This window comes from Venturia canescens, chromosome 1 (assembly GCF_019457755.1).
Source record: "Venturia canescens isolate UGA chromosome 1, ASM1945775v1, whole genome shotgun sequence".
NCBI lineage: Eukaryota > Metazoa > Arthropoda > Insecta > Hymenoptera > Ichneumonidae > Venturia > Venturia canescens.
The window spans coordinates 4,717,110-4,742,939 of NC_057421.1; the positions used below are offsets into that span (position 1 = coordinate 4,717,110).

Genomic DNA, 25,830 nt, shown 5'->3' on the forward strand with positions numbered 1-25,830 from the left:
GCTCTAATGCAAAATTTCGACGTCGAGACGTTGAAGTATCAGTAAAATTTTATTATTTCCCAGAGGGCACAGTCCATTCTCCATGGAAAAAGTGAGAAACGGACCAAATTGATCAAAAGGTTAAACACTGTCAATTCATCCACTAAACTTTCTGTTTCGACGACATTTAAGGAGTTTCGGTACAGGCGATACAATGTTGCCATGCTAATCCATGCTAAAAAAATTTAAAAATTCAAAAAGTTCAGAATTTTATAAAATTTGGTGAACATATTCTTTAGTGCCAAATTTGACGACACAAATTTTTTAAGATTTTTCTTCTACACAGTTATCGAGTAATTGATCACTAAAGTTTACGTGTATAAGCATAGCGTTTCCATATATATAGGTATACATTCCGGGCATGAGAAATCTGCTTTAATGCGTAATTACTCGATAACTAAGTAGAAGAAAATTTTGAAAAAATTTGAGTTTTCGCACCTGATGTTGAAGAACATTATCACCAAATTTCATCAATTTCTTAATATTTTGACTTTTGTACTGAAACTCCTTAAAACGTCATTCGATTCAAACAGTTTTTTTCCTTTTACGTCATTTTGATTTTGAATGCGATCATTGTTGATTGGACAAAAACCGTATTTGATTACTTTAATCATTATTTTTTTCCGAAAAATTAATTATTTTTAATGATTTACAGTCAAAATATCATCAGAAAAATTGCCCATTCAGACACGAGAGAGCGCGCTCATCGACGATAGTGCTGCTCTCTATAGCTCATGCACGGAAACTTTTCGAGATGATTCTGTTTCATTTCTGACACTTTTCGCAAGGTTTCCGATTCTTTTGTTATAATTCTTTTTTATCTTCTCTTGAACGTTGATTCTAAAATCGCATTAGAGAGAACGGCGCCAAAAGTGACACCGAATGAATAAACTTACATGGATTAATCAATATATACAATGAAATTATTACTATATTTTTGTAAAATTATGTCGAAAAAAATTTTTTACAATTTAAAATATTAAGCTATACATGTTGTAAGAAAATACACAATATTAACCAGATGATAATCATATAATTCAATTATTTTTCTTTGATTTTATATTCATAAAAAAATTATTCTATTCGCGAATAGATTTACTGGCGGTCGGTAACTCGAAGTTTGGAAAATGAAAAAAAAGAATAGATTTTTTTTTCGATCTTCGATCCCCACTCTCTCATGCAGGAAGGTTATGTTATGCGGTTATGCGCGTGGTGTGCTGATTGGTGAGTCGAATTCATGATTACACGTGTCCAATGTTAATTGAAGATTGAAAAATTCTGACGGATCGTTTTGGTAAATAGGTTCAGCGGGTTCAGCTGAGTCTTTAAAAGGATTTATCCGTTCTTCCGAAAATCACAAAATCTCGGGATATCAGATATTACAAAACACTTTTTTAATATTCTTCCGTCTTACAAGTAAATTGGTGCTTCATTAAAAATGCGTGTTTCACCGATTGTCGTTTTGTTGTTCTTCACTATCGCTCCAAACGACGGCGCAATCGATTACAATCATTTAAAATGTTTAGGTGAGTTTTATCATATATTGTGGAATTTGACATAAGTTAACTCAAATAATGTAACAAAAATTCATTTTTGTTGTAGTTTGCAGAGTAATGGCCAAAGAAATGAAACTAGAGATCGGAAAAATCAATCCAAATCGAACAATTGACATCGGTAATTACCGATTGGATGCCCAAGGCAATGAAATCAAAAAAACTGTGAGTAAAAAAACTGCGAATAAAATATAACAGTGTTTATCAACTCTTCAATTTACTCCAAAATTGTATTTTTTGTTTACCAAAAATAATGCATCAATGGAAATATTCATAATAAAATCAATCATGCAGCTACCAAAAAATTTCAAGCATGCTTCATTTTTTCAATTAAAACTATTCAGTTTATCATTCTAAAGAATCGAATAAAAATAGAAAAATAAAATACGATTATTTCCAATTTTTTTTTGGAAAACTATCCATCAAAATAGCCAAAAACGAATCAAAATTTTATTGTGAAGCTTATCATTATTGAAGATGAAACCGTTTCAAAGATCTCTTAAACAGAAATGAGTATTAAAGTAAACTATTTTTTATAGTTAAAAAAAATATATCTATAAAAATCAATATCAACGAATATTAATATTATTATTAATAACAGTGACTTTTATCATTTTTACTGATCATTACCACGAGTATTTTTATTATTATCGTAGTTGGGATTGATTATGTTTGGCGTAAATGCGAGTTTTATCAAATTATTCAGTTGAAATTCTTGTTTTTATAGAGTCGATAAAGTCGGTTGTGTTTTTAGGTTCGCATGGCACATTCGGCCGTACACATATCTGAAATTTTGGATGATATTTGCGAAAAATTGAATGACTATGTGAGAGCGATTGACAAAAAGTCGAAAAGATTGACACTGATAAATTTACTGTCGCCGACTGGTGGCATGAATGTTAAAATGAGTGAAATTGATATCGTGCAGGATGGTGATTTGAATAAAAGTCTTGAATATTTGGTAAGTTGAATATCATTAAAAATGTTTTTCAAAATAACTTGAATTTTTTTCAAAAGAGCACTACGAAATTATGTAAAAATAATTTTGAATATTTTGACTCCGCCAAATTTTAGATTGCATTTATTTTATTTAAAAAATCATTTAATCCTTCAGTGCAGAGACGTGGTTGGCAGCATGGAAGACGAAATAACGGAATTTTTCCAAAAAGACAACAAAGATAACGTCAGCGAAATTTGTACGGATGTTTGCGACGAAACGATGGTTGATGAAGAGGAAGAGACGATCGATGAAGTTCGAGAAAAGACTGAATTGTGAACATGGGCAAAAAGGACAAAAAGGGGAGCCGACTTAAAACTCTATTTTTTTCATGAATTTTCAACGATTGTTACAATGAATGAAATTAAATGAAAAAATAAAGAAAGGAGAAAACCAGTGAAGAAAAATAAAACGAATCATTTTTGTGTTCAAAATTCATTTTGTTCGATTCACTCTTCGCGTTTCACATTATCGTAAATACTGTTAAACACAATGTTTATTTGGTTCCAGCTCGTAGAGCTCAAGCTTTAAAGTGTAATTTCTTTCACATTTTGCGTCTTTGAATCGCAACGGAAACGTTTCTGTTTACGAATATTATCGAGCAATTTTTTAGATTGCATTTTTTTCGTTGAGTTTGGCGTTTGGTTGTAGCTCAAGCTCAACTAATTTTCAAAGTCGAAATCTCAGGATGCAATTTGAAATATTCTTGCATTTAACTGATCTATAATCGGTTTTGGGTTTCACGTATGAAAGTTTCGTGTCCAATGGCGAAAGTTAGGCTCACCATTTATTTGTGCACGTTTCGAGATGAATGTTTTGGTTAAATTTCTACTATTCGCACTTTTTCTATTGCAATCACTGTTTTGGAAAGATCTTTGGTTGGTTCAGAAAAAGAACCTTAACAATAACAGTGAGCAACTTTTGAAATTCGATTAGGTTGCAAGATAGACGGCGATGTATAAAAAAAGGAAATTTCGTTGCATTTCATTGACCCAAAACTGGACATTCTTATTGTTTAATCAGTTTTTGGTTTTGTTTTGAAATAACCGGTGAGCGATGTCATTAATTTGGCTCGCCAACTTTTTTGAATATGTTTGAGAACCAATCTCTTGGTCGAAATATTGTGCAAGGGTCCGAAAGCCAAAGCGACTGCAGTGCAAGCCAAACAAATGACGTTGTAAGGCATTGAAAAATCGGGAGTCGGTAAAGTTATTAAAATCGTTTCAGTTCTCATCTGAACGAGATAGCCTTCGCGCGAAGCATTGAAGCTCGACATTATTGTGCTTCCGTCTAACGGCAAACCCGTATAATTTCGTGCGATGGGCAATGAAGCTGTTATTATTGCTGATCCCATGTAAAAACCATGGTTTGCGTCTGGAGGATATTCCTGCCATTTCAAAAACAAATAATCCATGTCGATCGAGAATTTCGTCACCGAATGCGCTGGTAATCGGACTATCAACTCCAAATAGTACGGCTGCTTGCGCTCTTTTCCCGGCAAATATCGCTGAACAACTGAAAAATTACAATTCTTATTTATCTATCATACCGAAGGAAAATTTCTATTATTAATCTCGTTAATATTAAACGAATAAATTATCATATTCGTTTTGGAACTTCTAATTTTTCACTAATTTGTCTCATCATTTCGTTTATATCGGGAAAGATTGGTCATTTCAAACGAAGTTTTTAAAATCAATTTTTTATTTCCAAACCCCGACTATGAAGAGGTCAAAATGTTTACTACTATTCAAATAATCCTAATTTAAAAAAAATTAACTTACGTGGTGCAACAATTTCATTGTTTCTCTCGATTTTTATGGAATGTAAATATACGGACAAATACCATGGAATATTTTCGAGAATGATAACGTCTATGGGTTGCCAATGATTATTGTACAGTTTCGTTACTAAACTGCCTTTCTCCTGGCCATAACCTGAGAAAAAAAAACAAAATGAATGCTAATTCTCACGAAAAAAGTTATTTTAGTAAAAAAAAACGAATGAAAAAATTGTTCCAAACAATATGGATTAATGTTCCTTAACGACGCATATGGAAAACTTGAAAATATTCTTTTTGTATTCGCGTCAACTGGTCTTCAGAGCAATATAAAGTTCCCATGTCATTTGGAAATTTTTCTTACCGATAACGTATCGATTCGCTGACAAAATTGACGGGTAAGTTATTAAATTCGTTTTCGAAGGGCTATGTATTGTAGCAACATTGAAAATCCCACGTTTCGCGTGGTCTCTGATGTCATAAACAGCAAAACGATTCTTCTGTCCTCCTCTCAAACTCGTTATTATGGATGATGGTTCAGGTGCCAAACGATAAGTATGAAAACTTCCATTTCCCGAAATATCGATGTAAACTTTGCTCATTGTTGCCAAAGGACATGCACCTTGGAGACCCATACCGAATAATCGTCTTATGGACCAGTCCTACAAACAGTTATTATCTGAGATATTAGAAAAAATAATTTTGACTTTTCCATTCATACCTGAGAATCATCGGCCATTGTATCATAAACGAGAGAAATTGTTTGTCTAAGTTCCAAGGACGTCTTTGTACATGCTGCATTACGACAAACAGAGCGGAAATGAATTCCTATGGAATGATAATTAGTGTTGTGGATTGGGGCTGAATTTAGCAGAGTCGCTAAACCCTTCTGAAATTTGGGAAAAATAAAACACTGAATATTATGTGCGATTTGGTGGACTTTGAAGAATATCTGTTGAGGCAGTTATTTCAAAGATTTTCTGATGTTTTTTTGCACTCATGCTCCCAAGGATTACTTAACAAATTAAATAACCAACGAATGCATAAATTGCGTTAACTTTTGTCAAATTACCCGAGAATCGCATGGCAGTAATTTTTTAAACGGTGTTAAATTCTCAGTGCACACAATTTCTCTGGGCAATGAAGAATATCGTAGATGATTCGGCTTTGGTTCTTCGTCTACAGCACCCATTGGCCTGAAACTATATTCAGGGGACATGCTGTTTGAAGGATCCACAAAATTGAGAGACGCACAGAGCAGGCCGGCAAGGGCATTTGTAAGTCCTTTCCATTCTTGATCAACGCTGAAAGAAACAGTAATTAAATACATTTTGACATGGAAAATGGTGTTTGTAATTTGAATTCAATATTTCTGCTGCTACAATCTTCAAATAGAAATTTTGGCAGAATGATACAATGGTTGTTCATTTATTAAAATTGTCATCTTTTCATCTCAATATGATTAATTCCAAAAGTTGTTACTATTTTTTTACTGAACATAATTGACAATTATATAGAAAACTATATTTAGAGGTTAAGAGCTTAGGATTTCTCTATTTTGGCTGAAACTATTATTGACAGTTCAAAAATCTTACTCCGTGACGTTTTTGTTGAACCAAGCATAAATTTCTGCACCAGGTCCAGCGTCGTGAACAGGATAACCCCATTTATCATATTTCCATAAGCCCTCCGTCAATGAAATATGTAGTTCATCGACCTGATGACGAGCTATTGTCACTGCCAAGCCTCGTGGAAATAGGTGGGAATGTTGCACTGGGATATTATCATTGAAATGAATTATGAATTTTTTGATGCATGGTATGCAAAGTACGATGGCAATGCAATTCTAATTATTTAGTATAAATTTTGCATGAAATTTTCAAGTTTATTATCAAGAATTATTGTGAATTTTTTATGACATCTATGAATTTCATAGAATTGGTCTTGTCACTTGTGGAAAAGTTATTCGAAGTTTCGGAATTTTTTCGGAATTAGTATCACGTTTATACACGAATACCCTGGAATTTGAAAATAATAATAATAATAATAATAATAATAATAATAATAATAATAATAATAATAATAATAATAATAATAATAATCAAAGTTCTACGTGAAATGAATACTCCCTAAACCAATGAAGCAGTTTCAGAAGTAATTATGAAAGTTTTAAAAATGATGGAGTTTTTTAATCAGCAGGGAATATCTTGGTTCATGATTAACCTCTGAACACGTAAAAAATGTTTATGATCAGATCGTAATTATGCAGCACAATGTTTAACCGAAAATAAATTCAAAATAGACCACTTACGGTTTGTTAAACACGATGTGGTTTTTATAGGTTATCATGCAGTTGTTCGAGGTTGTTGAAATTGAATGGATAAGTAATAATTGTTTTTATTTACTTACGTGCCGGTGAATTTTTCGGTATGTGCCATAATGTTGTAAATTGAAAATATGCGTAAACATGACCACTCGGTAAAGGCTTCAACAACAATTCCTCATCGAATGAATCACTGTGTGTTGATACGATTTTCATCACATTTGTAACGATTAACAATAATGATAATACACTAATTGAAAACTCCATGATCCGTGCCGTTTAATGTTTTAAAAAGATAAGATTTTTAATTTATGCTTGACGCCGATATTTTCATATCAAAGCATGTTTGTCAGCCAAGTAAACATCCACAATAACCGATGTCAATCGCACGCGCGAAACTGCTGGTGTCTGAAAACCAGAAAGTACACAAAACTACCGAGAGAGGCGATTCCCGTCACGAGTGCTACCTCATAATCAAATCGCGAACTAAACGCGAAAATATTTCTTCTGACATGATGCAGGTATTTTTTGCATTTTAATGCAATAGGACTTGGAAATGGAGGAAAAACCAAACGATAAGAAATATCACTTACATTTCCACGTTTATTTATATAATAATGATAAAAAGAAATAACGAATAATGCATTGCTCTGTGTTTTCTCATTCTTCCGTTCTCATATTCTCCGATATCAAATGAACTGATAATGATTTGTAATGATGGAGTGTTCAAGATCAAAACGTGTGAATATATATTCTCGAAATTCTATCACGTAACAGACTTTGCACGTGTGCAATACACAGTAAAACTAATATACGTCAAATAACACATAACTCATTTATTTTTCCGTCGAAGTCACAGTTGTACGAAAAATGTGTAAAAAATAACGATTCGTGTGTGTCGTCGCATCGTGTCTTTGAGACGTCGACAGAGAACAACAGTTTTTTGAGTTTACGTATATATCGTTCATGTATGCGGGGGGGTGTTTCACAACATTTAAGGGTCGAATTCCAAAGGTGACAAGTCTAAAAATGTGTTTTGTTTAATTTTTTAACCTACTATCGTGTGTAGCGCCGAAGCGGTTGGAGATATAGCAAAAGTTCAGTCGAGTAATTTTAGAGAGCAGAAAATTTCCCGCACAAGAGCTCGCAGCGGCATTTATCTACCATTTTGAAAAATGTAGTCTAGAAAGCGCTTCGCATGTCTAATATCAAAAACGTTCGTCCCGCTCGCGACTTTTCTATTGAACGACGAAACTACTGGACACAGAGAGGTGCCACGAGTTTTATTCCGGGAAATTGAATGCTCCGTGAATTGGTCCTTTGGAATTTCGCCTCAACTCCAACGGTTTCAACGGTATACGCGATAAAATACGAGAAAAAAACTAACAGCATTTTTGGACTCTTCGGTTTCTGATTTTCGTGGCAGGCTCAAAATTTACATCAATAACTGCTGGTGGCGGAACACCCTGAATGTATAAAAACTCTTAATTGCGATGAAAAATAAAATTTTGATCTTCCACACACATCACATGCACATAATAAATAAATCATTTTCAAAGTGACTCTCGCGTTCTTGTTTCTCGCACTCTCTTTTTTTTATACTTTCTCTATACTTTCCTCATTGAACTGAATATCTATTTGTACCATATATCTTTTTTCTCAACGACATTGTTATGCTTCGGTGCATGTAAAATTAAAAAAATCACGTTCGCATCCTATCGATCATATTAAAAACACTCATTTAGGCATTAAGACACCTACGATCGCGATATTTATTCGAAAGAACGTGAGCACGTAGACGCAAGCAGTACAAAAATGAGGGACGTCATTTCGTCTATTTTTCAATCCTTCTTTCAAACGTTATCTTCACGTTTTGTTGTTGTTTCGATAAACGATCGCAGTGACGTTATTAAAAATCGCAAGTCAAATAATATTCCGTTTATTTACAATTTTCATGGGTAATAACTTAGAAGCATCGTTTGTTTGTGAAATCGAATAAAATCGGGCGGCGCGAGTGGTTGGCTGAGCTCACGAATTCAACGAAATAAACACACGCAACGTGTACGAACGTTTTGACACAGAGTTTTACATTCGACGCTACAGTTATGGCAAGATTTTTTAATTCCCTCGCGATTTCTTACTCGGATTTAGTTATCTCGTTATTTCGTTTTTTTCTTTACGCCTATTAAACGTACGCATTATTACAAAAACGCATAAAACTTCCTCAGACACGTTCCACCATTACGACTCTTTGTTTTCATCATTTTTCATTCGTTTGTGTTTCTCATTCTTTCGTGTGTTACTTCTTTTTTGTTCCTCAATTATTATCAAACTCTCAAAGTTCGTAACCAACGACAAAGTTCATGAACTATGTACAAATGTTTTTGTTCCTCTGTCTCTCTCTCTCTCTCATACGATCGCTTCCAAATCGCTCAGCAAGGCAACTCTTGAGCAACGATTAATTACACTTAAAATTATTATTTCACGTATTCATTAATATTAACCGCTTCGTCTTCGATATATCTCTAATCCTAATTGACTCGAGAGATTTATATAATACACGGTGAAAAATCAATAAACGATTATCAAGAAAAAACTGTTTGATTGAACATTCTTCGAAAGAGCGAGAAATAAAAAGTGATCGACGAACAATTTGTTGCTATTTATTGCAGCACGTTTTGAGACCAAGTGGCTTTGGTCAGTAAAAATTCACGGTGAAAACGGCCCTTTGCGAAGGATCTCGAGCTATTTATCTACCTTTCGTCTCATTTTTACTCGCACTATCTATTTTATCCTTTTATATTTCTCAACCGCCCAGAACGCTTCTGATGTTTGTTAAAAGTTGTCTTAAACTACAGTCTTTGTCGATTAGCTGTCACTCCGAGTATGTTCCAACAGGTTTTATATTTCTCAGTTTCATCTCTCTACTTTTATATTTCTTTCTCCCTATAATACGATAATGAATCTTGAACGACTTCTCGGCTCGATTTTGCACGAGTTTCTTTCTTCGAATAATCACGCTCCATTGCTTCGTATAAACACACTCAACCATCTTCTCAGTCGACATTTATAATAAATTATATATAGAGAACATTTTTAAAGAGCAATTAAAAAGGAGTCAAATAAAATAAAGAGGTTGAATAAATAAACAAAAATATATGCAGACAATTTCGTCAATACGAAATTGCGTTTTCTTCATAGCTTTTTAGTGTGTATGCACGCGTATGTGTGTGTCTGTGTGTGTGTGTGTGTGTGAGTGTGCGAGTACGTGCTTTTGATGTAATAATACAAAAATGTATCTTCCCTTTTTACACATATTGATCCTATTCACAGTATCGCGACGAAGAAAAAACTTTCAAGCCCTATTTAAATACAACTTTCTAATCATTCGTTTATCTTTTTAAAAAGAAAAACAATCTCAACGGATAACGCATTTATATAATTAGATCACGTATTTCTTGCTTTCGTTCGAATCATTGTTGCTCTCTTTTTCTTCGTTTTCATTGGTTATTTTTCTTTTGTTCTCATGGCTCAGACAAACTTTCACTTCTGTAGTTCTTAGACGACCATTAACAAATATACATTCAACCGACATACTCACATTGATCCATCAGCTTCATTCAATCCAGTCTCTGCCCCACTTGTGAACCTTCAGACACGATCAGACACCATCAGATAGAAGCACAACCCTTTTTTTCGTATAAACATTCACCTTCCTTCCACTTCAATCCGAATTCGTTTTTTTTTTTCTGTTTTTTCAAGGTTTCCCAATCGCCCAAAAAATCGACTCTGAATTTCGTCGGGACAAAAGTAGTGTCGCTAATTTTTTGGCATGCTCTCCGAATTTTCCTTCGTCGCTGATGTCACGATATTTTTCGACGCATCAAAAGCAATCGTGAAATATCATTTATTCTCGGTTACTTCAGAGACGATTTTACGGCCGAGGAAACCGCAAGGATTCCCATTCCCGCAACATTGCTCGTCGATCGAATTACAGATTTCCGGGAAAAATGAAATTCCCCTTGGAGCTTCGACTCGACCCGATTTTTCGAGAAACTACAATTTTCAAACGCTCGATCGACGCAAACGTAGCGGGTCCGGCCGCCTCGCACGAGGAAAGGAATAAAACACGGACGAGAATGATCAACCGAAACGGTCACATTCGATTAAAAATTTAAAGAAAACATTTGAAATAATAACGCCAATGAAAAACACTCGAAGAGTGCGCGTGTATGTGTGTGAAAAACTCAAAAAATCCATCCCCAAAAAAATCAAATGAGATACACAACAGCACACGTATCACGTATAAGAGTTTTTTTATTTCTCAATATTTTCTTCATTCTTTGCTCATAAGATAATAAGTGATTTGAAAGATTTTCTGTGAAATATAAATAACCGGAGGATGCGAAGATCTTACGTAACACCACTTTTGTCTCAACTTCGTAATGTCATTGACCAATCGATTTGTTTGAATTCTCTCAATAAATAATCTCATTATTTACTCTTATTACTATTATTTCTTGAGTCTCGTTCTTTGAGCCGCGATTCAACGGTTCTTGCATGTTAAAGTTATTGACTGCAATTGTGATTCGTGAGTTCTCATCGTTCGATAACGAATCGAGAATGAATTAATAATGAACTAATTGTTCGAACGAAAAATAAAAGTTAACGGACTGTGAATTGGAGTCTCCGAACGTGCCGGGTCTTTCGTTCGATTCTAATTTAATCGTCTCTTTAATAAGAATCTTTCAAAAATAAACAAAAATCTTGCACTCGTTTGTTTCGTCTTTTTGTTTTTTTTTTTTTTTTTTTTTTTTCATAACGTTCTTTACTCGACTCACGTGCAAACCATTCAATTTAAAAAAAAAAAAAAAAAAACAAAAAAAAACAACAACAACAGACCGATTCAAACTGTCCAATCATATTCAAATATTAATTCTTTCACACACAACCGATCAATAATTTTTACACACCTTCGCTCACCAGTGTAAAATCTCTTCACACACAAGGAAACGGATCCGGGGGGAGAAGGAAAAGTTTGTTTGATTTGAGAGTTTCTATAAAAGAGTCCAAATCGAAACTAATACTCGTTTACTCGTTATTCTACTTAAAATTCGAAAGAGAACTTTGTAGAAAAATGTATGAATAGCATCTCTCAAGCTAATGTCCAGACATCGTATTTGAAACGACGAATTCGCGAATGATTTTTATCGAATTATTAAATTTTTATTTTTTCGTAAGTTTGATCAACTATTGTTCTTTTTTTCCAAATTCGGAAATCGACGGGCAAAGAAGTGGTTAAAATCGTGAAATCTCGTAGTCGTTCGATTCTAATTTGGTCTAAGACGTTTCGAGAACTTGATCGAGCTATCAAGTTCCTGGTCAACAATAATTTTCATTGAGAATTAAATCGTTAGACGGTTTGCAGAAAGCTCGCCGGGAGAGTAAGAGCAAGGATCGTGTTGGGTAGCTGGAGAATCTTTCAATCGATGCATTTCTTTACGCTCGCACATGAAAATACTGTAAAAAGGTATGGGGGGCGCTTATTTCGACTCGTTTGAAAACCACAAAAATATCATTCACGTTATCAAAAATCTTTCCCCGCTCGTTTGGACGTTGTGAAGAGGGATATTTCAAGCGGTGAAATGCTGCGATGAGGAGCAAATTCAACGAGCGATAATCCGTACACACCGCGTTCAACGAGTGAGAGCACGGGGAGACGATCAATTTCTCAACATTTTATTCATCGATATGAAAGAGGAACTATCTTTGGGTCACGTGAATTGCTCGTTGCGGCAATACTTGCGTGTTCTTTCTTTCGTTCTTCATTTATCGCCCGATTTTTCATCACTTGTCATCGATTTCATTCGAAAAATCCGCAATTCGTATACATTTATTGATACGTCTACGTCGAGCAAATCTCGATTCTATCATCGAAAAAAATCGTGGCACATCTCTGGGGCTTGAGTTACTCAGAACGAAGCTCGAAAGAAAAAACACGACGAATCTAAAGTTTTTATGCACATTTCGATACAAAAATGGCATTTTGATAATAAACGAAGAGTTGCTCGAATCTTAGTTCATCGAATGATTCTATCAGTTGAAATAAATCATTTGTTTCTCTATTTTTATTTTGTAACAAATACGAATACGTGTGTCGCACGTTAAAGGGTTTTGATTTTTGTTTTAATAACGTCAGATTATTTTCGACGTGACCAATTTGAACGGTGGACAAACGACTCGAGTGCCTAATCTCATCAAGCATGTATACAACGATTAAGTTCTCGTCAATCAAAAAATGTCTATTGCTAAAAGATTTCTTTCATTTATTTCAACGTTTATTCTCATAACTCATTTGTTTGCTTGTTATTTTTTTTTGATAATCTACACTTAAGAATTAGTTTTCAATAGCATGGCTTATTCCGTGTGTCTGTGTGTTTGGATGTTTTTTTTTTTTTTTTTTTTTAATCATTTAATTTACTTCTTTTTCTGTTTTTTTGTCAATTATTTTCTTTTTTATTAATTGGATTATTTCTTGTGTTAATGAAATTTTGTTTTCATTGTCAATACAAATACACTCACAAACTTGGGTGACAATCATGTAGACCATCTATATAGCCCTTCGTAATTATATTATTAACTAACTTTCTCTCTCTCTCTCTCTCTTTCTCTCTCTTCCTCTCTCGTTCTCTCTCAATCTTTCGTTCTCGCGCTCTTATTCTCTTTCTCTCTCGCTTTCTCCCTTTCTCTTTCGCTCTCTTTCTCACATCGTTTATATCGTTCCTAAAAATGTATTCAACCACATTACACCGAGACAAACCATCATACCTCACTCGTTTACTTTTTGTTATTATTTAAATCTGCTTGCTTGTTTTTCCTTCTAAGTATTAAACACACTGCAATTAACTTTCGGTTAAATCCAAGCACATATACGCCGCTTCGTTTTTATCCGTCTTTTTTTTTTAAAACTCTACGACTTTTTCTCTCGCTTATCCTCATTTCACATAAGAATCTTACATATTTTTTCTTTCTATCTTTTCTTTAATTTCTTGTTATTCTCATTTTTTCCGTACGTCTTAATGCACATTCACATTCATTGACTTTTTAATGCCTTAAATTTATCATTCTCCTTCGTTTATCATCATTTTTTTTTTCTGTCAGTGAACTGTTTCTCTACCGTTTCTCAGTTTATTAATAAACGCTTTCTTTCTTTCTATTATTATCTGCTTTTCCGTTACTCAATTATGCACATTTTGTAATTGTTGGAAAAAGTAGAAATTCAGTTTGCCTCCTTCTATCGTTGCGTTAATTTGCCTAACGCAGAAAAAATCATAATAATAAATTAAGGCTTTTCCTGCTTTTCTATCCATAAAGCAGAGATATAATGGAAAAGAAGAAGAATAGTATTGGATGTGAAAAAACGAGAAGAAAACACTCCTGTTCGAAGAATTGCATAAAGTAAGGACATTTTTTCTTCTTCCTACGTTGAGAATTATTCGCTTCTACTTTATTTATTTATTTTTACGGGAATAAGAATAGCGTCATTTCTTTACTGTGATATCGAGTCCCTCGAAAAACGAGGGCCGTGTTAATTGTGAGAAAGAAAAGTTGATCAGAGCTTGCCTGATCGAGATGTAACGAAATTTCTTTTATTTCGGAGAAACCCGGTTGAGGAAACGATCAATTGAATCAGTAAATTTGTAAAAAAAAAAAAAAAAACTCTGGAAAAAGCATGAAGATTCGGTGAGCTTGAATCTGCAAAAAAAAAAACAAAGAAAAAAGAAAAACAATTCTTCGCAAACTTGAGCGTTTCTTTTCGTACTTTTGGACATAACAATTTCGAGAATGGTCGGTGTTTTTTTGCGGATTCAAGCCGTCGGTTCGCAAGGTCCCAAAAAACCGTGAACTCAGAGTTTTTCTTCGTCTTTTTCCTAAGCCGGATCTGCAGCGAAAAAAAGGTGAAAAAAAAAACAGAAAAAAAAAAAATAAAACGAAATAAATATCGTTGAATATAATATTGAAAGTACGAAAGTAGGCAATAAAAGTATGAATAGAAGAAGAAAAATTGTCAATGAGAATCAATGTTTGGTGGTAGTGTTGATAACAACGAGGGAATCGGTATTTCTGGTAGTGTGACGTGAATTTTTGTTGTAATAATATTGATGATGGGATCTGTAATAGTATTGATCACGATTCGGCGGTTTGCAATTCTTGGAAGCAGCGAGTGCCTCGGGACTCAGGGAACGCGCCCGTCTTTTACGAGTAGACTCAGAGTCCCGTTTAAATTTACTCGTACTTAAGAAATGTATTGGACTTTTGTTCCCGTTGTCCGGGATGATTTTGCCATGCGGCCTGTGAGGGATTAGGATTGTTGGGATTGGGTCCACCGGTACCGGGATTGCCGGTGTTGGCGTCGCCAGCGCCGGCTTGATTCATCCAGCTTAAAAAACCGGAATTACCGCTATTACCGAGACTGTTGTTACCCGCAGGTGGCTGTCCGGGTGGTCCAGGCTGATTCGAGTATCCCTGATCGTTGCCCTGATTCTGTAGATTGCTCATAAGACCCCAGGACGCTTGATTAAGGGCGGCAGCAACGAGAGCCGGGTTGACCGGTAATGCCGATAGATTCAATCCTCCCATTGCCAATGGATTTGACATACCGCCACCCCCGCCGCCTCCGTTGTTCTGTCCGGTTATCCCGAGTGCCTGTAGATTTGGCATATCGAGATTTCCACGATTGCCAGGATTGTTCCAACCGTTAGGACCCATGTTATTTCCCGAATGACCCATGTACCTGTTTCCCTGATAGTTTCCCTGATAGTTTCCCTGCATGTTATTGTCGATCGGGCCGGTCATACCACCACCGCCACCACCGCGTCCGCGCATGTTCGTGTTCATCTGATTATTGAAATTACGATTGTTCCCCTCCGACTTTGGTGCCGCGTTTGATACGTGCACCGAGACTCCTTTTATTATGTGATCCTCTCCGCACAACGATTGGGCCACCTCCGGATCTAGGAACGTCACGAACGAGAACGCACGGAACGGCTTCGGGATGAACACGTCCGTTACTTCACCGAACTTTGTGAAGTAGTCCCGCAAATCATCCGCCGTCAAGTCTTCCGTGCACCGTCCCACGAACACCTTGCACGGTACTTGCTGAACCATTCCCTCCTACGCACAAACGCATAATCAATCAAACTTACTTTTTTTCTTACTCCTCTCTCTCTCTCTCTCTCTTTTTCACACTCTCCCGATCATTCGGCACTTGGCCACGCGAGCGCACATTAGCTTTTTCTTACTCTCGCCATTTCCATCCGATTTCACTCGTCTTTTGGCTAAAACAGGCTTTTCATTTTTCTTTTTCATTGTTGGAGCATCGATAAAACATTAGAAAAATAACTATTCCAAACTATTAAAATGGTATGATTATCGTTGTTTTTCCTTATGAAATTTTACCAGATTCTTCTTTTACGAAATTCTAATATTTGAGTTTGAAAAAACTTTCTTCCATTAGATTTTAACTCATTTTTACCAAAGACGCTTCGAGTAATGGAGCTCAAGTTTTCCACGCAACTTTTTGACTGATTATTTGAACAAATTCATCGTTTCAATTGAAAAACTGCTTCGCGATTCGTTGGCCTTGAATTGTGAAAAAGTGAGATTAATTTGGCTAAAAGTTACATTCGTTTCTCAATTACATACCTTCCCAAATTCGAACGCCCGACCCAAAAAATGAAGGATTTTGAATGGAATCATTTACGAACTGCTCCTGGGAAGAATTTTCGATCGAAGAAAGAAACGGGGGAGAAAACGAGTGTACAAAAGTTGGTTGTTTTCCGGGGTAACAAATTTCGTCTGTGAGACAATAGGGATCGATCTGCGCCGGCGTTGAGTGCCGAATGATCTTCAAGTCTCTTATTTCCTATCATATTTCCGGGAAAAACGACGACGATGGAAAAAAATAAATAAAATTTTTTAAAAATCGAAATAAAGGTTTATCTGAATCTTAGCGAATAACGACGATCATTGCTGTATAAATTTATACAATAATACATACAATTCATGTTTATCTAATAAATCGTCACATCCAGTCGAACTTGTCGAAAGTTTGGTGAAAAGCGAACTGGACGAAAATCATTAAAACAAAATCGACTTGCGTTTATGGCCGAGATTTTCACTATCTTTACGTGACTTCTCAGTCGCGAAACGCTCTTCTCTTTATCTGTGTGTGTGTGTGTAAAAATATTCTCGAAAACCGAGTGTGTAAGTCACCGTGAAAAAAAAAAAAAAGAAACGGCAATTAATCGATTAAAGTCAATTTAAATGTACAAATAATGATTAAGATTATGAACATTTTTTCTTGCTCGTTACTAAACTTTATCATGAAACGAAAAGAGAGACGCTTTGCCATCACCGAAGCACAGTTCATATTTACACGCAAAATTAAGGCAGTCTCTCGATTCTAATTTATTTATTAACTTTTCAATAACCTACGCGACAATCATAAAAAGATATTTTTCGCTCCACAGGCATGCTATACACAATGTTTATATGAAAAATTGTGTTCTAGAAAATAAGATGGAGAATTCCCGATTTGATAATGGAATATTAAAGTTAATGTTTCTTGTATTTCGACGAAGCGATCGAAAAAATGAAAGAAATCGACAAAGCAATTTCGGCAACGAAAATCGAAGAGAATATATCAATTCTTTTGGACTCCAGCATTTTGCGGGACGTATTTTTTTCAAATTCATTTTAATTGATTTAATTGAAAGAAAATTATTTTCGATTTTTCTTAAGGTTGATGTAAATTGAAACGATGTAAATACGTGATATATACTAATGTACAGCGTGTCCCAAGCGAATGGTCAATTCGTAAAATGAACATGATTTTTAGTCGAAAGGTCAAAAACGTTTTTTAGTTTACGGAATTCAGTCCTGGGGATTAAAGAGTTGCTGAACTTCCGAAGCGAATCGTTTTCGAAAGCATTTTCCGATCATCCCTCAGGACGAAATTACTGGCGATAGAAAAGCTTTGTCGAACACTTTTTTTGGGAAATTTAATGCTCCGCAGGATTGGTCTTATGCATTTAGAAGCGGAATTTATCCGATCGACCATTGGAGTGGCACATTCTGGAAATACACGAAACATCAATCGCGATTTATCGGTCGTAAATTACGCGGTTTGAATCGTTCGTGTACAACGATCGCGTAAGCACAATGATGGGAAAGTGAACGAAAAAAATGGAAACGGAGATTGAAAAATATTACGTTTTGCTTTAGATTTGTTTGAGTAAATGAGAAACGAAGACAGAAAAGATATAAGCTTTGGTTTCGAGTGTGTTTTCGCAAAAATGTGTTACTTTACCGCTCTCTCTCTCTCTCTCTCTCTCTTTCTCTCTCTCTCGCTCTTTCGCTTCTCCAACTTGATTTTTCACTCTCCCGCGCACAACCGATGTTAAAACAAGGGCGCACCCTCCCCCTCGCTTTCGCAACATCCACAAAGTTCAAAAATCCGCTCGTTATTTTTGTCCAGCCTCGTGATGTATGATGAGAAAAAATATTCGAGAACTTGTGCAATGAATGAAAGCAAGAAAAGAAAAAACCGACGGCGTGGTAGTTCGGAGCGGCGGAACACGACGAAAAATTTCTTCTCCATTTCCCAACAGCGAAATGTGTTTCTTCGTGAATTCAAGCTGCCACAATTGCTCGGGTTTCTCCACCCCGTCGCAGATCGAATTTACAAAAAAAAGGAGTCCCACGCCGGAGGAACGAAGCAAAGAAACTTTTTCGACGAGTGCCACCAACGCCGTGAGTTAAGGGAAAAAAAATTGAAGAGAAAAAACAGAATTTCTGGAGGGGTCGGGTGTCTCAGTATCGGGAAGTTTCCGAGACGTGATGATCCCTCGACGGTCGATGTTTGTAATAGCGATCGTAATATTTCTCCGTGGCTTGATATCGGGCGGATTCGTTGAACCGTGAATCGTTGCCGCGTGCGTCGACGTAGCGATTTTCGGGATCTCTGAGGTCATTGGGATAGCGAGATCCGTCGTCGTCGCGCAGATCGTTGAAATATCTTCTGTCGTTTTCCCGGGCTTCGATCCCGTAACGTAGGTCCGTTTCGCGGTTGTCGATTTGATTTCGAGCGTCGACGTGTCTGGAGTCGGCGTACCTGCCGCCCGCTTCGTTCGGGTGTCTCGCTTCGCTGTTCGCCAAGTATCTGGACTCGGATTCGTAGTAAGTTCTCTCGTAATTGGAGGGGTAACCGGCGCTTCCGTATCTCGATTTTTCTGCGTATTCGCCCGTTTCCGCGCTCGGATAAGAGGACCGGCCGCCCCCGCCGCCCTCGTAGCTCGGGTATCTCGTCGCGTATTCCTGCTCGTTCGGGTAGTTCGACGAAGCAGCTACCCCCGTCGGATGGGAGGAGGAAGAAGTGACGTAAGTCCTCGAATCATATCCCGGATCGTCGTAGCCAGCCGAAGCGTAAACTCCCTGCTTCTCGTAATGGTTGTACGAGCCCGCCTCGTATTTGTATTTCGTCTCGTCGTACGGATAGTTTGAAGGATACGACGGATAGTGCGTCGTCTTGTAGTCGTAATCGGCATCGTAACGCGGCGACGTCGATGTCTCCGAATTCGTATTCATGTAGCCCGCTTTTCCCGCTGGCAAACGTCTGCTACTTGGCGTGTGAACCGGTATAGGACGATAACACTCGCTGTGCTTACCCGTATCAAACTGACGTGCCATCATTATGCCGTCAATATTCTGGAACCAGACACACACACCATCCCTTCGACAATGACTCACAGATTTTTTCATTTGCATTTGCATTTTTGTTTTTTCCTGCTTTTTATTTTTATATTTTTCTTTGTTTGTTTGTTTTTTTTTTTTTTTTTTTTTTTTTTTTTATCAAGTAAAACTTCTTTGGCCTCTTTCCATTTCTGGAGCTCTCGGTCGGAAGGCGAATCCGTTTATATTGCTATGGCAAACGATCGATATACTCGTAATTTTAATTCATTTTATAATCGTGAAGAAACTCGCGGATGAGCTTACCGCATGAAACTCGACCTCGGTTAAATGCTTTTCGTATAGATTCGAAGAAAATGAAATTCGCTCGAGTGATGTTGGAAATCACGGATTAAATTGGGTCAAAATGACACAACGGTTGGTCTCTTGGCTCGTTTGAAGAGTTCTATGATCGGTAAGCATTCTTTGTCGAGGGATTATCTCTTTGGTAATCTTTGAGTGAATATCATGTTCGTTCGAAAAGTATTTGTTGGAGTTTCGTCATCGTAAAACTGGGGAAGTGTGAATGTAGAAAAAATTATCGTCTTTCGACTGGTTTGTGTAGGATCAACGATTTTTCGTCGATTCGATACGTCAATCCGAATTGGAGGACTGCGAAAAATGTTGTACAACGTTTTATTGAATTTATTGATGAATTTTCCTGTGCTCGTTGATAACAAGCAAAAAGTGGGATAACATTTTATCATTTTCAATAATTCGGAGCAAATGCTCTGCTTTCGGTAACATATTCAAACGAACCAAGCAACGAATCGGATCGAACTAGTGTTCGTCATTTCGTGATCATTATTCGTATGGAAACTTGTGCAGTATTTTTCTCTAGAGCATTTTCCAATTGTTGGATCGACGACAAAGAAGTTTCACTTGAACCGCACGTGAAGTTTACACGCACCCGTTTTTGTTTCTGCATTTTATTTAATTGCTCTCTTAATTATAGATTTTTCCGTCCCTTAAACGGCCACACTTTCGTCACCCATGAAACACAAAGCACGCACGACCGAAAATCACGCATACGCAAACCCACACTCGTTCCATTCCGCACTCGATCCTCTTGAAGTTTCTCCGAGGGTCAAAAATGTTGGATGAACTTTTTCAACCCCTTCGACGGCATCGAAAGCTTCATTCGAAATGCTCAGAGAGATCGTTCACTTTTTTCGGAGCTCGAATACCGCTGCTAACGTTCTCTGAATGAGATATTTACTTTTCTCGTTTATTGAAGCATTGGGCTCGAGCTTTTCAAATTTTCATCGAATACGCGAATTCAGCGAATTGGTGCACCGCATCGACTAATTTTTTCCCCGATTTTCGATCAAGATTCGACCAAACATTCTGGGACATGAATTGCTAAGGACTTTCCTCGGAGCCTTGCGATCCAACAACCTCGATAAATCATCCCCAAATTCTGGAATTCTTTCAGGAAACGATAATACTCTGAGGTCTAGGAAAAGTTCCGAATAATTTTATCTGCATTGTCCCAAAAGAAACTGAATCGAAGCTTTTTCCTGGATTCCTAATAATCGATTGCGAGCATCGTATTGAAAATCGTAGAGATCAAAAAAATGAATAGAATAAGGATAATGAAAAGTTGATGATTCAATCTCGCGCCGCTCTCCCCGATCATTGATTCGAAAAAATATATATAAAGACGCACACGAATTCCCGAAGCATACTTTGCGAGTACAAGAAATATTTATTCTTTTTTTATTTCACGTCACGCACTCTCCCATAGCGCACGAATCTCATTACACTTAACAATATTTTTTCTACACTAACAATTGCAAGAAAAAAAAAGTAGCACACCATTTTAATTCAACGTGCAAACCACAATCTTTTGTCAAATCTTTTGAAACGATGATCGTTTTATTGCCATTTAATTCCCTGGATCGCAACGAAAACTGCAAACTACGACATTTACGAGCGGATAGAATTTGCCAAAAAAAAAAAAAGGAAACAAAAATGGAAACATCTACAACGTTTTTCGTATGCAGCTTTTGCAACCTGTAAAAGCTTTCGGTTCGTTCTTTTTCTCTCAACAAAATCGTAACGTTTCGTCCGTAGGAGAATGCTCGGTTCTCTCGCTCCTGGATCAGTTTTGCAACAGCTCATGAATTACGTTCTCCGCCTAAGATCCTGATTCGCCGTTCACTAGAAATTTCATTCATTCCCCTTCCCCCGCCCCCCCCCCCCCCCCCCCCTCCTCGTCGACGGTGTTGCTCATTTCAAATTCTCATCGATGCAGCGACTCACACAACAGTCCATTCATGAAGCCCACACAACAGCGATTGCCGGCAAAATTTGCATCGTTGGAATGCAGCAGAAGAGTTATCATCATTAGTTCGTCTGTTTTTTCAAACTTGCTTCGAAGTTTCGTTAAAGCTTTCGAAATAAATCGAGAATTACATTGCAGTTGATAAAACCCGGAACAACAATAAAAATTCGCTACATTTTTCTTTACAATATCGAAACACACGAGAACTTTTGGTGCATCCGAACGATAAAAATTTCTAGACCATTGCAAAAACTCACTTGTACGGAAAAAAAATAGAAACCACTTTCTATACAACGGAAAAAGGCCGATCGTGAAAATTCGTACAAGAAGTCCATTTTTACCTCGTCAAAATCGTGATGAAATTTAATGTACTTTTTTAAACCCTCCTCCCTCTTACACGCACGCACGCACACACTCATTTCGACTTTATTCAAACTCTCTCGATCTCGTACTTGCATTCCTGAGTCATACAACAGAAACACGACAACGAAAAAAAAAGAAAAAACAAAAAAAAAAACACAGAAAACATCCGCACATTACAGTTTCGTCGTTGTGTTTTTCCATATGTTTCTCTTTTTTCAATGATTTTCCAGAGCATTCATCTATTTGCATCAAATCCGTAACTCATTCTCGATACAAATTATCGCCAAGTCACTCTTTGAGAGACGTAGTGATCGGTTTTTTCAAAACATGAGAATATTCGGTTGTTTATGTACAAAAAATTCAATTTCATCCGAAATTCGGTACTTGGCTTTTCGACGAAGACGTAAAAACAATTCACAATTTTTCTGGAGTCATGAATTTAGTATTCTATACATAATAACGGAGAAAAGTTGTCAGCCAATTTCTCAAATATAAAGTTCCCAAAACAATGAGCTTATATCAGTTTTCATGGGAATGGAATAGTTTTTTCGATATTCAGTTGAACATGTTTTTTTTTTCTCTTATTTTAAATATTTTTTAATGAAGAATTTCTGTGATAAATAATGCTTATTCAATAATTTGTTCATTTGCACGATTAGTTAAACAGTTATTCAACAGAGATTTTGTTTCGAATCGCCAAGAACCTAATTTCGTCTTATTCTCTTGTATTGATTTGTAATTGAATTTTGTAGAAACGAGCGTAACCAGATGGATTTGTCAAGATTTGCGTTAAAAATGTTATGAAAATAGCGATCTCAATCTCGTACATTTATTTATCGCTCACAGACAAATTATTCCGTACTGTTTTTTAGCTTACGATAATTGTTGCTGTTTTTTTGCACTCTTCTCGTTTATCAATGAGCTCAAAGAAGAATCGTTACTTTTACCGGTCGTTTTTCGATCGATTCTCATTTTTTTCTTTATCACGTGCTTACCTTGCTGTTGGGAACTTTGACGTCGCACCATCGTCCGTCTATCATGTGCCTCTGAGCTAAGCATCTCAACTGCGACTCGTAACTACCAAATCTTATGAAACCAAAACCTTTGCTCTGACCGGACTTTGCATCTTTCTTCACCTGAATTGGTTGGAAATTGAAGAAAAAATCATGGGTTTATTCCACTCTGTTGTCATAGTGTGTTTTTTTATCATTTCTTCTGCTATTGTTTTGATGATGAATTTTCAAAATCAAGGTATTTAGAAGCGGAACAACGATTTCTGAATTCTTCTTACTTGTGCCATCAAAACTTCGCCGAAAGTCTCGAAATAATCGCGCAAATTTTGCTCTGATGTTTTCCATGGGAGGCCGAGTACGATGAGATCGGTGCAGCGTAACTTTGTTTCCATTCTCTTAGTCTTTGCTGTGGAATTTTCCAAATTGTCATCGGATTTGCGTTTGTTTTCTGCAATTTTAACGGTCAGTTGATTAGAAAATTAGGTTGTGCAAATGTTGAGACCAAAATATCGGTAGAAATGTTTCTGAAATATTTGTCTGATCAACAGAATACAAAATCTCTTTACTTTCTGAATTTTTATTCTTGTTACACTTTCCGTTACTATGAATGTCAAGAAAATTTTTCTTCGAAACTGTTCCAACACCAAATATTCTGTTTGTACAATTTATAAAATTAACTGGCATTCAAAATATCCACTGTATCCACCAGTAAAAATTAATCCAAATACAGTTTTGTTAAATCACAAAATCTATCGCGCGATTTTGAAATACGCAAGTTTTTTTTTCTGTAATAGAAATCTACGATTGAGCAAATGGTGGAATAGACACTGATTCAACTACACTGCATAAAAAATGTTGGGTACAATAAATATTTCAAAAAAACCACAAATAATTTCAAAAATTGGTGAATCGAGTATCACTGAAGTTTGAGTTAAGAAATTAAGAAGATAGACGCAACTGAAAAGATAAATTTGTATGCTTTGTATTGAAAAGTTTCTACGGAAGCTAGAGATATCACCGATTTTTATTAAAATATCAACTGTCAAATATTTATAGTTCAAGAGCATCAGTGACTTTAGCTCAAGATTTTATTCCAAATTCAAATATACCGTTCGAAATGAAACCAGAAATAGATTCAATGAATAGCGGAAGCAGAGTTGAACGAAAGTAGACCGAATGAACATGAAAAGGAGCATTTTTTATGTGAATGCGAGTCACAAAAAGATTTCATTTCTGATTAGGTCTGTAAATATAATCATTTAACAATAAAAGCCATGCAAGTTACTTATGTTTGACAAAAAAAAAACAAATTGTTGTCCTCAATTTCGAGAAGTTGAAAGAACTGCCACGATTGTCAGAAAAATTGGCTGATCGTCGAGGTTGTTTACAAGCTTGAAAAATGTTAAAAATAGAAACAATCCGAAATTCACACATTTTATCGCTTTGAGGCGCAAAAGCCGAAGGGCAAGATGCGTCGTATTCAAAATTTTCCAACAAACATGTCACTGTCATCGTCAATGAAGTTGATGAAATAAAAAAATATATTCCATCACGGATCATAGGAAAGAAACTCGCCGAGGTTGAAAAATGAGTCGTTTTTTTTTCAATTTCGACGATCTCAAAAATGGAAAGAGGCAATGACAGAAAAATGGCTCGGGCGTGTGTCATGATAGCGATGAACCTATGGATCCGCTTCTCTCTCGTCCATTCGCATTCGGATTTTCGAGGAGCATAAAGGGGAAAGGGCAGAGACTTGTGGGATACGCGTTGAAGCTACCATACTTTTTCCACATTCGCTATACACGTATATACACATACATGCAAACATGAAGATACGTGTATACTTGTGTACGTACACGTTTGGGCACACATATCAAGAGTATGTGTTTGTATGCGTAAGAGTTACATACCTTTTGGAAAAACGCAGAAATAGACGGTTTCGCCCCATCCGTTTTCGGGCGGATAAAGACGACCGTTTACGAGACGGACGCCGCGCATAGCTTTCGATTCTGGATTGCGATACTTAAGACCGCAAGTACCAGGATACTGTGCCGCTAAAGTAGTCAACAATAATGTACTACTAATGTCGTCCTCTGTTGGCAACTCGATGGGCTCCTCGCCCTCATCTTCGGCAACCTGAACGTACGATGACATATCGTACAACACCGAAACTTCCTCGGGAGAGGGTTATATCGTCGGCGAATATAACCGCGTAGGGCGAGTAATGAAGAGAAACGAAAAAGAGGAATTCGGGAAAAAAGGAGGAAAAAACTTATATCAACGAAGCACTCTCTCTTTCTCTCGGTCTCTCGCGCGCGCTCTCTTTTCTTTCTTTCGTTCTCACTCACTCGTATATATATTTCTTTCGTTGTTTTTGTATTTATTTCTTTTTTTGGTTTCTTCCTCTCGTTTTCGTCAACGAGAGGATCAAATTTGTTTATATATTTTTGTTTAAAAAATAATTATCCGTACAACACAACAAACACACACGCTCTCTCGAACTCTCTCGCAGCAGTCACGCAACACCGCACCTCTCGCTCTCTCTCTCAGTCTCTCAAACGCTCTTCTCCGTCTCCCTCCTTCGCTCCCTCTCTCTCTTTCTCTTTTTACTCCTTCGTCCTCTCTTCGCGCATCGGCAAACGAACCAGTCGTCGGAGAGACGAGGGAAGAGTGGGGAACGCGCGAA

General features: G+C 36.6%; 3 protein-coding genes across 6 annotated transcripts; 1 reads left to right on the plus strand and 2 right to left on the minus strand.

Annotated features, from left to right (window-relative positions):
• The first annotated feature begins 1,246 nt into the window (after positions 1 to 1,246).
• sel (canopy family protein seele) lies at positions 1,247 to 3,005 on the plus strand. Of its 2 annotated transcripts, XM_043412467.1 has the most exons (5): positions 1,247 to 1,263; positions 1,342 to 1,565; positions 1,642 to 1,757; positions 2,347 to 2,553; positions 2,707 to 3,005. In XM_043412467.1, the coding sequence occupies exons 2-5, from the start codon at positions 1,478 to 1,480 to the stop codon at positions 2,866 to 2,868; spliced, it is 573 nt and encodes a 190-aa protein (XP_043268402.1). In that variant the 5' UTR covers positions 1,247 to 1,263; positions 1,342 to 1,477; the 3' UTR covers positions 2,869 to 3,005. The 2 variants fall into 2 exon arrangements, with proteins under 2 accessions (XP_043268402.1, XP_043268392.1); XM_043412457.1 differs by lacking the exon at positions 1,247 to 1,263 and having other exon boundaries at positions 1,268 to 1,565.
• Positions 3,006 to 3,008: 3 nt separating this feature from the next.
• On the minus strand, positions 3,009 to 7,137 carry PIG-T (phosphatidylinositol glycan anchor biosynthesis class T). Its single transcript, XM_043412315.1, has 7 exons — positions 6,779 to 7,137; positions 5,965 to 6,142; positions 5,442 to 5,673; positions 5,091 to 5,258; positions 4,734 to 5,031; positions 4,374 to 4,526; positions 3,009 to 4,104 (listed from the first exon to the last, which is right to left on the minus strand). The coding sequence occupies exons 1-7, from the start codon at positions 6,957 to 6,959 to the stop codon at positions 3,605 to 3,607; spliced, it is 1,710 nt and encodes a 569-aa protein (XP_043268250.1). The 5' UTR covers positions 6,960 to 7,137; the 3' UTR covers positions 3,009 to 3,604.
• A 138-nt stretch (positions 7,138 to 7,275) lies between these two features.
• TBPH (TAR DNA-binding protein-43 homolog) lies at positions 7,276 to 25,808 on the minus strand. Of its 3 annotated transcripts, XM_043412376.1 has the most exons (5): positions 25,055 to 25,805; positions 23,423 to 23,592; positions 23,127 to 23,267; positions 15,161 to 15,866; positions 7,276 to 14,634 (listed from the first exon to the last, which is right to left on the minus strand). In XM_043412376.1, exons 1-5 carry the CDS (start codon positions 25,296 to 25,298, stop codon positions 14,624 to 14,626), a joined length of 1,272 nt encoding a protein of 423 aa, XP_043268311.1. In that variant the 5' UTR covers positions 25,299 to 25,805; the 3' UTR covers positions 7,276 to 14,623. The 3 variants fall into 3 exon arrangements, with proteins under 3 accessions (XP_043268311.1, XP_043268301.1, XP_043268292.1); XM_043412366.1 differs by having other exon boundaries at positions 7,276 to 15,866; XM_043412357.1 differs by lacking the exons at positions 7,276 to 14,634; positions 15,161 to 15,866 and adding an exon at positions 17,150 to 19,460 and having other exon boundaries at positions 25,055 to 25,808.
• Positions 25,809 to 25,830: the final 22 nt, after the last annotated feature.

Bases quoted from the DNA above. Each gene is read 5' to 3' on its own strand.
- TBPH (XM_043412357.1), bottom strand. From the start codon at position 25,298: ATGTCATCGTACGTTCAGGTTGCCGAAGATGAGGGCGAGGAGCCCATC. The intron at 23,593-25,054 runs GTATGTAACTCT...TTAAAATTGCAG, and splicing joins TTTCTGCGTTTTTCCAAAAG to AAAACAAACGCAAATCCGAT. The intron at 23,268-23,422 runs GTAAGAAGAATT...CAACCAATTCAG, and splicing joins GCGAAGTTTTGATGGCACAA to GTGAAGAAAGATGCAAAGTC.
- PIG-T (XM_043412315.1), bottom strand. From the start codon at position 6,959: ATGGAGTTTTCAATTAGTGTATTATCATTATTGTTAATCGTTACAAAT. The intron at 5,259-5,441 runs GTAATTTGACAA...CCCAAATTTCAG, and splicing joins TACTGCCATGCGATTCTCGG to AAGGGTTTAGCGACTCTGCT. The intron at 4,105-4,373 runs GTAAGTTAATTT...GTAATTTTTCAG, and splicing joins CAATGAAATTGTTGCACCAC to TTGTTCAGCGATATTTGCCG.
- sel (XM_043412467.1), top strand. From the start codon at position 1,478: ATGCGTGTTTCACCGATTGTCGTTTTGTTGTTCTTCACTATCGCTCCA. The intron at 1,566-1,641 runs GTGAGTTTTATC...TTTTTGTTGTAG, and splicing joins CAATCATTTAAAATGTTTAG to TTTGCAGAGTAATGGCCAAA. The intron at 1,758-2,346 runs GTGAGTAAAAAA...TTGTGTTTTTAG, and splicing joins GCAATGAAATCAAAAAAACT to GTTCGCATGGCACATTCGGC.